Source organism: Cupressus sempervirens, chromosome 9, assembly GCF_028749045.1.
Source record: "Cupressus sempervirens isolate cs-2001-9-10 chromosome 9, ASM2874904v1, whole genome shotgun sequence".
NCBI classification, from domain to species: domain Eukaryota; kingdom Viridiplantae; phylum Streptophyta; class Pinopsida; order Cupressales; family Cupressaceae; genus Cupressus; species Cupressus sempervirens.
The window spans coordinates 318,425,344-318,439,151 of NC_143126.1; the positions used below are offsets into that span (position 1 = coordinate 318,425,344).

Genomic DNA, 13,808 nt, shown 5'->3' on the forward strand with positions numbered 1-13,808 from the left:
GTATTTTTTAGTATTTTTACTTCTCATTTTGTTTAAATTTGTTTGGTCTCTACTCTTTACTACTATCTACTATTTTTTACTTCTAATTTTGTTTACATTCATATTGCAGTAGGCTAGCAGCAAACACATTGAATTTTGACATTATGTCTCAGGGTGAGGAAAGTGGAACTAAGCCTCTATTTAACCCTAATGCAGACCCAAGTGCAATAGCAAGGGATAGGGCTTAGAAACATGCCATCCAGGGGCACAAAAAGGGAGTTGTTACATGTTGGCATTGCAGTGTAGTGTATAATGGGGGAGGAATAAATAGATTGAAGTATCACCTAGCACATATACCTAGACATGATGCTAAAAAATGCAAAGATGTACCCCAAGATGTTATGCGAGACATGCAAGCTCTTCTAGAGGAAAAGATGGAGAAAAGAGAATTGAAAAAGAAGCAACATGAAGAAATGGCACAACTAGCCGGAGCCCAACAGGGATCTTCTAGTTTTTGCTCTCCATTATCCCTTACTCCACCTACGGATGCCACTACTTCTACGAGTGGGACCATTGGGCCTCGCATTCGTAAGCAAATATCGACACTTGATTATGTGAGTGAGGATGAGGATGAGGATGAGGATGAGGATGAGGATGAGGTTCAGGCTCAGCCACAGACACAGGGAGAGAGGATGGCTCTAGAGTCTTCCATGACTTATCTTAGGCGCACTCGTAGGAGGACATAGACTACTATGAGCCTTAGTCTTGTAGTTGTTATTTTGATTATGATATATGTTTTGAACTTATGAATTTGATACCATGGAATTTGTAATCCATGAATATTGTAGACATTTGAGTCTTTGACACCGGAGTGACACTATGTTTATTACTTTATAGTTTATAACTTTATATTGTGTTATTCAGTTTTTTTCCTTCAGAAATTCACTTTTATACTTATGTGATCTATGCAAAATTGTGTATGTGTATTAAGTAGCTTCTATTTATCTCAATTACTATGTATTTGATGTTAATTGACTAAAAGATACATGAAACAATCTTAAAATCCTTAAAAATCTTTGAATTTCATGGGTTTATCAATTTTTCGAGTCCTTGCCGAGTCCAGTTGCCGAGTTTGAGTCTGAGTTGGCGAGTCCGATTCCCGTAACTAATGTTTATTCTATACATATACATACATGCATACGTGTGTGTGTGTTTTAAATCCGCTCTAGTAATACATCCAAATTATTTGAAACTTGATATAGTTCATGGTAACATCAATAGTCAAATAACAATAATGCAAAACGCTAAAAACATCAAAAGTCAATTTGCAATGAATAACAATGTGAAGATCTTACCTTGCTAAAAAATGGCCAAACTTCTGCAAGCTCCTTATTTAACCATTCAACCTAGAACAACACATAAAATTTAGTGAATAAGCATTATATTAGCATTTAATATCAAAACAAAAGAAAATCTGTTTTCTAGCTTTATTTAAATCTGCAATTAGTTAAAAGATTAAGAAATGTAAATTCTTATTATATATAAGAAAACCATTAAGAAATTTTTACTACAATATTTTCCGATAAAATCCTCAAAGAGAAGAGCACCCCACTCAAACTAAATTATCCATTGCCAACCTACAAAGTGGTAATCAATATATTATTGTTGAGCCAAATCATAAACAAAACATGCATCCTTGATGTAATTCAAAGACGGTTTTAAAAAAATTCTGATTTATCCCCAATTTTTCATCTTTATTTCTTGTGGGCAAGGTGATAAAATAAAGGAAATGGTTTGATAATAATATTTAAATCTAGTTCCAATAACTATATTTTAAAACATTATAAAAGGATACACAAATAGTTTTATTATAAAGTTGGTCATCTACATGGGACATGATAAAGCCTTTTGTAATACATTATTAAAGTGTTTTAACACTTTTGGAGGGAGTTTTCGAAGGTAGAAGAAAACTCAAATTAAAACAAGCCAAAATCGACTTTACAAAAAAAGAAGAGAATTTCTCAAAGGAAATCATCTATTTTTTATGAAACCAAACACTTTCTAACATAGATCAAGCCTTTTTTTTCATCTATTGCACTTGAGGAAAAAAACCCTCTTGTTTAAGATAGTGAAGAAAGTGGAGGTGATGTTGCTACGTTTGCTTGCAAATTGTAATATTCTGAAGGCTATCTTGATCCGAAGGTGATCTCGGCCGAAGCCTATCTCAGTCCGAAGGCATACGACAAGGATATTGACATACGGTTCACATTGGATGCCAACACATGAGGTATAGGGTATAGTGATCATGCAACATCTCCAATGACGACAATTCAGTTGGAGATGCCAAACAGATGTGCTTTAAGATATTTAGTGGATGCCAAATATAACAATCATACGCCAACAAAGATGTTTGCCAAAACACAATCTAGAAGAATCGCACACAATAGATTCCAGAGATAGTCGCCAAACTTTTGCGACGCAAATACATTAATTTCCAAATGATAGTACTTGATTACATATTTTGGAGAAGATCCGAGCAATTACAAAGTAGTCGACAAATGACAACGATTAGCAATTCTAGCACACAATGATATATCCAAGTGATACCTCCAATGGCATAATAGGGTGACACTAAACCACTGAAACTTTTGTTATCGCCTGAAATTGCACCCTTGCCAAATTCAACAATAACTTAACATTTCAAGATAACAATGGAACCACTCCTAAGTTGTGGGTGACCTAAAGATGGAGTGTATCTCCAAATAAGGTCAGCTCCTAACTTGCTCACACTTTAAACTACTGAACTTCCAAGAAAAGGGAGAGAGAAAAACTTAACTGAGATACTAATAACTAGAAATCACGTCAAAATCTTAAAGCTTGAACTTCACATAAACTAAAGAGATATCAACCTTAACAAAGATGAACAGTTATGAATGATACTTATATCTCAAGTGTGAAGAGAAAAGAATATCACAACCTATTATGGACCCCGATGCATAAATATTTTGGTAACTGGTCTGAATAATATAAACCACTAACAAGGAAAGATAACTTCCACAAATTAGTACTTGAACATCTGTATGACACAACTAACAATCTGCAGAAGAAAGCCACTTGCAAAATAATGAGGAAGTGTGAGATAGAAGCTATAAAACAAAATGTTCTAACAACACTTCATATTTTCCTTATCAATCACGTGACACACTAAACTGCAATAACAGGTAGGATGGAAAACTCTACAAATAAGATAAGACTTGCAAATTAAATTCAATCTTCCAATGAAAATGAGTTATAGAAAATGATGCCAAAAAGACCAAGGATGGATGATAATCACTAAGTCTCTCCAAATCATAATCAGAACTAAATACAATACTGAGTGAAAACTCACTAAGTACACATCAAACAACCCCTTGGGTCGGATGCCAGAAAAAAAGCCACCAAAAGAGGACTTAGAAACCTCTAAAATAAAGTCAAACCAATCCCTGAAGCCCACTAAGCCATAATGAGACCTATGATTCATCATTAACTGACCTCAAAAGACTCAAACTGACCATAAAGACTTCCTAACTGACAAGAAAAGGTCAAATTTGACCTTTAAACCCCTATATTCCCTCCATATGTTCCCAAACTGATTCAATTGTTTGGTCAACACACGACACATGTTACTTCTAAACGTATCAAGGAATAAAACCAAGTTTCTCCTTATTTGCAACCAGTATAACAAAAATATTAAATGACTTATAATTGCATCACTTAATATTTTGTTTTACAAAGTATACTTATGCAAAAGAAAGAGTTAAAAATAACACTCAAGTTCAAAAACTTTCACCATATCCCTCACAACACATTTAGAAACAAAATAATATATTCTCATAAAAATGCATCGGACTTCAAATTACATGCAAAGGGATTTATGAAAGTATAACTCCACATTACAACCCTAGACTTGTTCATTTGGTATGGTCGAACTTTCTAGAAAATAGAAGAAAAAATGACTCCAAGGTTTGGATGCTCAGTCTCCACCATTTGCTGCATTTTATGGCCTGATCTGGAGTCGCTTTGGGTTAAGGCCGCCATTGATGGACATATCTGAATTTTTTCTACTGATTTCTCACGTTGTTTTTTAAGATTCTAAAACATTTTTTGAAGACGCCATTACTGGGGATCTCTATTAATTTCAATCACTTCTTCTGCTCCATTTACATAATGCCTGCCTTTTGATCGTATCTCTCATATTTGTTATTTTGTGGGAAAACAGGAACTCGACTTGGGTCTTTTAGAATCAAATGGCCATGACTTTGGCCACCATTGGAAGGACCTGGACCTGTCTTTTTCCTTACTGATTTCTACAGCATTTCTTTGCATATTCACGTGAAGGTTAGATTTTATGGCATTTTTGTATTCTTTATACATTTCATGGGTTTCTTCTACTCATTTCTAACAAATTTGACTAGCACACGTGATTTTCCCTTTGTCTTTACTGAAATCTGGCATATTTCCTTGCTCGGGTATAAACACCAAACTTGGAGCTTTTTCTTTTCTGCCCATATTCCCTGTCGTTAGAAGATTTGCTAGTGTTAAGGGAATCTTGCTGAAAGTTTCTTGCAAAGAGGTAAAATTGTGATTCCTTGGCAGAAATTAGACATTCTTTCTTCTTTGCTCTTTTGATATGGTAACCCGAACTGGGTATTTTTGTCTTAGGATCTCTGCACTTTTTGTAAAAAATGAAATCTCCTCTACTTATTAAGGGTTTCGCAAAAAACACCATTTTGGGTTGTATTTACTTAAATGGGGTATAGCAAAATTTGAAAGTGTTTATAAATTTTCCTTTCACTTCCATTTGAAGATGACTTGTTGATTATTCCTTGTTTCCATTCTGAAAACATTTATGACCGCTGTAGTAGCTTTTCATTGTTCTCGTGGATTAAATTATCACAACCCTGTTCACTCAAAGATTTTATTTTTGAAACCCCCAAAATAGGTCTTGCCATACTGAGCATCTCTTACTTTTAAACCCTAAGTCAAAGTAATGAGTTCAAATTTATGCTGCTAGTGGCCATACTTTGTTGTATATTTAACAGAAACTCATTATGTTCACTGGTGATATCTGAAAGGCTGCTTTGAATATCCACTTTACTTTTCTTCTTCTCCCATAGTTTGAAACCCTTCATATTAGAGAGCTGCATCTTTTGTACTAATGTGCAAGATATTTTGGAAAGTATTCCTGTCTGTTTTTGCTTGTGACAAGGTGACATACAGTTGTAGAATTCATCTTTGAGCTTAGTACAAGAATTTACCTAGATTGGGATCAAACTCCGTTATATGATGGTCATGGCTGCAGGGTTTGCATTTTCTCCACACAATTGAGTTAATTTGCTTGAGCAAAGCATAGTCATGTTTTCTTGCACTTCCAATGGCCACTATTCAGCTTCTTGTCATTGAATTCAGTCTATATATCAAAGGTTCTCTTGAAATTCAGCATTGCTTTATGAATAAAACAAATTAGAGCATCGATTTCAATTTTCAGTTTGATTTCCATTGTTGTTGTTCATTTGAAATCATTAATGTATCTCTTCTGCTGAAGGAGCTGATTTTATGCCTCATTTGCAATATTTAAAAATCTTGATACTTTTGTTGCTGACCTCTCCTTGCATTTGTTACCTGCTGTAACAAGTTACATACTTCCAATACGTTGACATCCAAATTTCGTCTGATTCTGCAAATTCTGAAATACTCCAATCTTATTACTTGTTTCATAATTACGTGCTAGCAGTTCTAAATGACATGACTGTTGCAACCCCTCTTTGGCACTTACAAGAATCAATGTATTCATTTTTCACATTTGGGTTATCTCATTTCAGTTAGCATTTTGTTGGAATTGATCACAGCATGTGATCATCATACTGTCATTGGATTATACTGTGGATTTTCTGCACTTGCATAGGGTATGATAGATGAAATCTTAGCAAATCTGATCCCTTTGTTTTCTTGAGATGCTTGTATACTGGTAGCTAAAAAGAACGCACTGCTTTTCATTAGTTCTCTGTGATGTAATCTCATTTTCAAGCTGATTTTACTTAGAATGGACTTTGTAACTGTTTGGCAAAGAGATATTGTAGCTAACTGAAAGGTTTCAAATTAATGTAAATCTGTCCCTTAAATAGTTAGAAGATACTACACTCTTTTCCCTCACTAATATAGACTTACAATAGCCCTCTTTGTTTTAAGAATAAAAGGTTTCATAAATGAATACATCCCTTTCAATTTTTATTGCACTTTTGATCAGCTCTGATGATCCAACCTCTTATAAGCACGTCGGGCTCAATAACCCTTGTGGGAGCCTACCATTATATCTACGTACTTATAAGAGATTGGATGCTGCATAGGAAACAAACATGTTAGAAAAATAAATCAGGATCTTAGAATTTTGGATGTAAATGCATATGCGGGACAAGAGGGTGGGTTTGTTGGTCATTGCTTAGATCGTTTTGATCTAACTCATTTTTTGCACTTGCAAGATTTGGGGCAGGAGCATAGGAAGGCAAGATAGTGGAAGTAAGCGTGTGGACAACCAGCAACAAGCCAGTCATTCTAGGCAATGGCTGGCACCTATGAATCCCTTTGCTTTTTTGTTCTTTCTTTCTTTCTGCATTTGTGTTTATGTGCAAAATCAGGTTTTGATTTATTTTTCTTTATTGGTCAGTTTCATGGCCAGTGTCGAACATTATGGAAATTTAATGAATAAAATTACATTGTCAAAAAAAGTTTATGATACTTGTTTTACATTTTCTCTTTGTGATGCTTTTTGTCATTAAATGTAAATTATAGGCATGAAATACCAAGTGTTTGATAATAAATCATTTCAGCAGTATGGCTTTTCTGTTTGAGCTGGTAGGTCAAATAGATAACAACTTCAATAGGCAAAATAGAAAGGGTCTTCTACCTCCGAAATTGCACACAACTTCCTTAGCCTTTAGCCTCAGGAAACACAAAGAGAAATCAAATCCAATCCATGATGCCTTCAATGCCAATGACAACCTTATAAGTGCTTCAAGGAAGTTTCCTGAAGGATTACAAATAAAACCTCGACCGACTAACTTTAATTACTATTTTATTATTTGGGCCTCTAATTAATGAAACCAATTAATTAAATAAGTCCTTGTGATATTATTTGATTTTTAGGACCATTTAATAATTTAACCTAATTTTAAAAAATTATTAAAAATTGGGGACATTACAAATCCTCGCCGCCCAAAGATTGCTTGCCATCAAGCAATTCATCATCAAACTGTTTGCCCACTACAGCTGCAAGATCCCAAATCAAGCGTGAACACTAATAACTTGTATCTATTGAAGTCTTCATGCCACATCATGATCACGTATACGAACTCGGATGTAGGCAAGAAAAGTAAATATCCATCAAGCTTTCACTGTGTCATTCTAATATAAACATGGCCATGCCAAAAGTCATCAGGGTCCCATTAAGACGCCTCCATGATTAGATCCAAATCTTTCATATCATCATCCTTGTAAATTTCTTCAAGGATATCATAGCTCAGGTACAACTTGTAGTTTCCATGAGGATGCCCCTCACACAAAGAGGTGGCAATTGTGGATGCCTCATGTCCAACCAAAGGGTAAACTCCATTTCAAACAACTGTAAAGATTGCTCTTGCAAACAATCCTCAATCGAGTCAGGATCACTTGGGAGTTGAACAACTACCAGTAGAGCTCTTATTCGGAGGGTCACTGGTAGAAACCATATTTTCATCCAGTTGATCTTCGGGTGTTGGTTTGATGATATTTGTGCAAGCATCTTCTTCTAGAATACTTTCCTTCATCTTGGACTCAGGTACCAAATAGATTATGTCTTTGTGGTAAATGATGTCGCCAACCACCTTGCATAGATCATCCTGCACTTGACTATCTAACAATTAGCATGCAAAAGTATTCTTGAAGTATTCGACCAAGACATGTACCTTCCAATCGATTGGAGACCATATGGCATCATTGGGTGTCATAGTGAGATCCAAGTCCAAACTCTCAATTCTCCCAACAGGATGGCAGAATCACCAACTCTAATACTACTATAATGTTTCGAAGACAATTTTGGTTGTAGGCGATCTCTATACGAAGACTATCTCGGTCCGAAGGGGATCTCGATCCGAAGGAAATCTTGATCCGAAGGAGATCTCGATCGAAGGCAATCTTGGCTGAAGAAGGCAATCTCGATTCAAAGGCAATCACAGTAAAAGGGGATCTCGGTCGATCCAAAGGAAATCTTGGTCTGAAGACAATCTCAGTTCGAAGGCAATCTTTGTCCAAAGGTGATCTCGAACGAAGGCTATCTTGATTCAAAGGCAGTCTCGGTCCGAACAGGATCTCAAACCAAAGGCAATCTCAGTCGAAGGCAATCCTAGGTTGAAGGCTATCTCAATCCAAAGGCAATCTCAGTAATGTTCCGATGGTGATCTCGGCCCAAGTGCTATCTCTGTGTGAAGGTAATCATGATCTGAAGGCGTACGACAACTATATCAACTGTACGGTAGGTACCGGATAACAACACCTGAGGTGTAGGGTTTAGTGAGCATGCATCATCTCAAAGACAACAATTAACTTGGAGATGTCAAACAAATGTGCTAAGATTGCTTTCAAACCGAGATCCCCTTCGGACTGAGATTGGCTTTGGACCGAGATTGCCTTTAGACCGAGATCCCCTTTGGACCAAGATTTCCTTCGGACCGAGATGGCCTTTGACTAAGACTGCCTTCGAACCGAGATCCCCTCTAGACCAAGATCGCTCTCGGACCAAGATCGCCTTCAAACAGAGATCGAATATGGTTAATATCATTGTTAGAACATTATAGTGGTATTAGATCTAATGATCTTGCAGCCTATTGAATACTGAGATCAAATCATGTTGCCAAGTGATGGTTTGTGTGAAATGTTAAGAGAGTTAAGAAGTTAACAGAAGCTCTGTGGATGGACAAAAGAAAGACTCAACCTCTTGGCAGAGACAAGGCGTTGGGCGGGACGATAGGAGGTACAAACTCCCAATTTGGCTAAGACGCTAAAACAAATCAAGAAAGATTGGGTGATGGGTAAATGGGAAGACATATCTCTGAAGGATTATATAGAATTGTGAATAAAGTATCCATCATCTCAGTGCAATAAGCTCTTTAACAATGGTCTGAAGCGAGAGACTAATAAGTGACAGGATGAAGTGATATAGGTACAAGGGGATATGGACAAGCCCTAAATCTCTAACCCTCACTAAGAATGTCATTGATCTGAACACTCACTAAGAATGTCCTTGCCATTCACTAAGAATGCCTTAAGTCTCTGACACTCAGTCAAAATGTCTTTAGCACTCACTATGAACATCATGAATCTCTGACATTCACTAAGAATGTCCTTGGCACTCACTAAGAACACCTTGACCCTTTGAAACTCACTAAGAATGCCTTTGGCACTCACTAAGAACGCCTTGAATCTCTGACACTCACTAAGAATGTCCTAGATTGTAGCACTCACTAAGAATGTCTTGATCTCTTGTTGGATGTTTCTTTGTTATCCATCTCTTCCGTCTTTTTTATTTATCCTCTTTTGCATTGATGATTATGTATCCATGATTCTTTACATTTAAAACATAAAATCTTCCTCATTAATTCATCTCTCACCTAATATTGATGTTCTATACTCTATTTTTCATTACATTACATTTATTCCCTCTATCATCCTTCTTTGAATCTTCATGCATGTATTTTGTCCTTGTTGATATATTAGGTCTTTCTTTTGAAGAATTTGATTCAACCCTCTTTGCCTTTCTAATGCTTTCCTCCAAGCTTTATGGCTCCAGTGGCTTAACAAAATCTTTGGTAAAATTCTTTAAGTCCTATAAACATATAAGTGGGTCTTTTTTGGGAAATGTCTAGAATGATAACTGATAACCCTTAGAATTCACAGGCAAATTCTTCCAATGTTCCAGTTTGTTTGAGTTGAGTTAGTTCTTGGAAATACCATTTGGGGTCCTTATCATCAATTTTGTTCACAAGTCATTGGGAAAATTCTCCATAGGACTTTATATTTTGATGTCCTAATGAGATTCGTCCATGTCACCAATCATGTACTGCTCCTTCCAAATGGAGTATGGAAAATTCGAGGGCATCTTCTTCTATCATAAGACTTGGACTTTAAAATGTGTTTAATTTTTCCAGCCATGTGTGGGCTCTAATCTTCCCGAATCCATCAAAATTTGGAATTGCTACCTTGCTCACTTTGTATTTTTGTTCTTCATTTATATGCCTCCTTGGTGTTTGTCTTCTTTTATCTTCGCAAAATTCCCTAAATGATACTACTTATCTAATGTGAGGTTCTAGAGCTGCATAAGTTCTTACAATGTATTTCATTCTAGTCATTGGTTGTTCTTGTTCTTCTCTTGATATCTCTCCTCTGGTTAAGTATGGGGTTTGAGGTATCCTGGTTGTAGAAGATACATTATTATATACGAGTGATTGGAGCTAGTGTCTCTTGCTTGGTTAGGATGACCATTCAAATTATTGATCAAATTTCTCATATTTTGCAATGCTTGGAGAAGCGCTTGATTTGAATTTTCAAGTTGACTAATCAGAGTGTTCTTAGTTTGCTCCATATAGGATCACATTTCATTTGCTAATTCGTTCATGGTGTCTTTCCTTGTTCTTCTCTCATAAGTTTACATTATTCACTACTCACAAGATGGCAAGATTATGCTGAGATATCACTGTAATGTCCCCCAAGTTTACAATATCTCAAGATTATAGGACTCTTTACTTATAATGGACTTCCTTATATTAATTCTTACAAATGTTAAGTTAATTCCCTTAACAAGATTTAGAGAATTGGCGCAATTAGAGTAATGATATCATTTTATGGATTTCTCTTGTTAATCATAGATGTTGTTAGAAAGGAAAGTCCACCAATCAATTATGTGCTTAAAACAACTTTCAATAACTTTATCAAATCTAAAACATGTAATCAAAAAATGCAACTACCGTAGAAAGATAACCATGCACAATAACACCAGATTTGTTAACTAGAGAAACCCTTAACCAGAGGGAAAACCCCAGTGGGAATAATGCGCACAACATGATGTATTAATATAATAGTTTCTTGTGAAAGGGTGTGACCCTATTAGGAATCAAATGCAATACAATCAATACATATGAGTCCCTGGTAGGAGACTATGAATCTTTGTCAGATGATTCCAACCTTGTTAAGAGTTGTGTCAACCTGGTTATGAGTTGAAAGGAAGACAATTGAACCCACCGTCCAAATTGCTTCAAGATTGTCTTCACTAAACAATCTTCAAGATAACATATCCAAGTTCTTGAACTAACTAAACAACAACTCCTTTGCCAATATAGTTCCTTTGAGGCTCACAATACATCAACGACATCAATCTTTGCTTTGATCATGCATAACTCGTATTCAAGGCTCGCATAACATAACATGTGATCTCACTGATGATTACAACCAAGGAAACAAACTTTCCTTTACACCAAATTGTAAAGCAACTATTGAGTTGGCCTCAAGGTTTTCCCAATGTACAATGAATAGTGTAAGACCACATTAAGATATTACATTTACATGTTATATTATAAGTAACACTTCCCATAATGATATTAACAATACTCGGCCTCTTGGGAACAACACGTTGAACAGACTTAACAACACATCACAGAATGAACATTAAATTTTGCCATGTTAGCCACAGCTTCCTGAACATGTCTTCCACCATAATCCAAACCCATTGAATGATCTCCAACACCACCAAAAAGATACAACACAAATGCCAAAAACCACTAACCAGAAACTCGCTCTGAGAACAGTCTCCACAAAATCTTTTGTAACTCACGCAAATCTGCATATCTCTTTCCGCAAACATAGACAGAGCATTAGAACATGTTTTGGAATACTCCTCTAAGTGAGCATAACATAACTCTTTGACCATGAACCTCACCAAATGAATCTTCCTCTGCAGCTTTAGCTGAATTGTCCAAAAAATTGATATGTTGACATCAATGACAAACACCGTCGTAAATGCAACACATAATCATTAAATCATCTCTCTAAAATATTGATAATCTCCCCCATATAACAACATCAAGCATTCATGCTTAACAATCTCCCCCTTTGGCTTTGATGGCAACATATGATGAAAATCATCAACATTACATGAATACCAAAATATATATATCTTCCTTATCTACCTTTAATCCCCCATTCATGCTGCCCATGAATGTACAAGCATATTTGTCTCTTATACACAGGTTGTAAAGAGTTTTTCATGTTCTAATCTCATCACAATGTATATCTCTCCTCTATTGATCGATAATCAATGTTTTCCATGTATTACTCTTCTCCTTTGACATCAATGACAAAGTGTCACTGTGCCAACAAAGTCATTTCCAAAACAATCTGTAAAAGCTCTACAAAGTGTCCAAAGCCACTATTTAAATACAATTACCAAGAGTCCTTAATGACTGCTCAAACACAAATACTCCCCCATAGGAGAAACATCAAGCATCCAATCTAGATAAAAGAATAGTGCTCTAATTTATACTAGACTGATGCAGTCTTTGCATCAACTACTCTGAAGAAGATTGGGGCAAGACCCCAAGCATACCTCTCAAGCACTCAAATGTATCCTTAGCCAAAGGTTTTGTGAACATGTATGCTAACTTCTCCTTTGTGCTAACATACTCCAATCTAATCTCTTTCTCTACTACCTTTTCTCTCAAAAAGTGATAATTGAAATGTGTTTTGTCTTTGAATGTAATACTAGATTCTCCAGCACGCTTAATTCTACTTTTGTTATCACAATGTATGATAACAGGCTCAGTAAACTCAATTCTAATATCCTTCAACATTTTCTTCGTCCAAATTATTTGATTACAATTGTTTGTTGTTGCTACATATTCTGCCTCTGATGTAATTTGTGAAATGCAATTTTGTTTCTTGCTTAGCCAAGAAACCAATCTTCCTCCCAAGAAAAATGCTCCACCACTAATGCTCTTTCTGTCATCTACACTTCTCAATCACCATCAATGTATGCACATAATGTGAAATCATGTGATCTATCATACCATAGCCCATAATCTGAAGTCCCTTTCAAATATCTGAAAATTCTTTTTACCATTGCAAGATGTGTCTCTTTAGGATCTACATGAAATCTTGCCACAATTCCAATTGCATTAGCTATATTATGTCTAGTGCATGTTAAATATTGCAATCCTCTAATCATGGATCTGTGTCTTGTTTCTAATGCACTAGGTAATTTATCTCTGCTTGATAAGTTACATCCGATCACCATAAGTGTTCCAACAGGTTTACAATTCTCCAATCCAAATCGTTTTGATAAATCCTTAAGAGACTTAGTTTGTGATACCAAAATTCCATCCTTATTCTAAACAATCTGCAATTCTAAGAAATATTTCATCTCACCAATCATACTCAACTCAAATTCTTTCTTCATTTCTTTTGAAAATGTCTTGCTAGTTTCAGTTACTGGTCTATTCCTTCTTTCTGCTATCCTATTCTGTTGCAATGTCTTAGGAGCCGAAAGGTGTCTCTTTATACCATTATCCTCACAAAAGATCTTAAATTCATTTGAAATAAATTCTCCACCTCTATTTGATCTCAAACACCTAATCTTCAAACAAAATTCATTCTCAACTCTACTCTTAAATATCTTGAATTTCTCAAAAGCTTCAGACTTCTCTCTAAAAAATGCCACCCACATTATCATAGTAAAATCATCAATAAAAAGCATGAAGTACCTTTCACCA

At 35.6% G+C, this 13,808-nt stretch overlaps 1 protein-coding gene across 3 annotated transcripts in view; it reads right to left on the reverse strand.

The window, feature by feature from the left end:
* The window catches only part of LOC149538656 (synaptotagmin-5-like), a 318,251-nt gene that overhangs the window by 190,170 nt on the left and 114,273 nt on the right, over positions 1 to 13,808 (reverse strand). For all 3 annotated transcript variants that reach the window (XR_016356085.1, XM_089799985.1, XM_089799984.1), the window contains one exon: positions 1,335 to 1,385. Coding sequence is in view for 2 of the 3 variants with exons in the window: in XM_089799985.1 (XP_089656111.1) it covers positions 1,335 to 1,385 (51 nt within the window). In the remaining variant the exon portion in view is untranslated. The remainder of the gene's footprint in view (positions 1 to 1,334; positions 1,386 to 13,808) is intronic.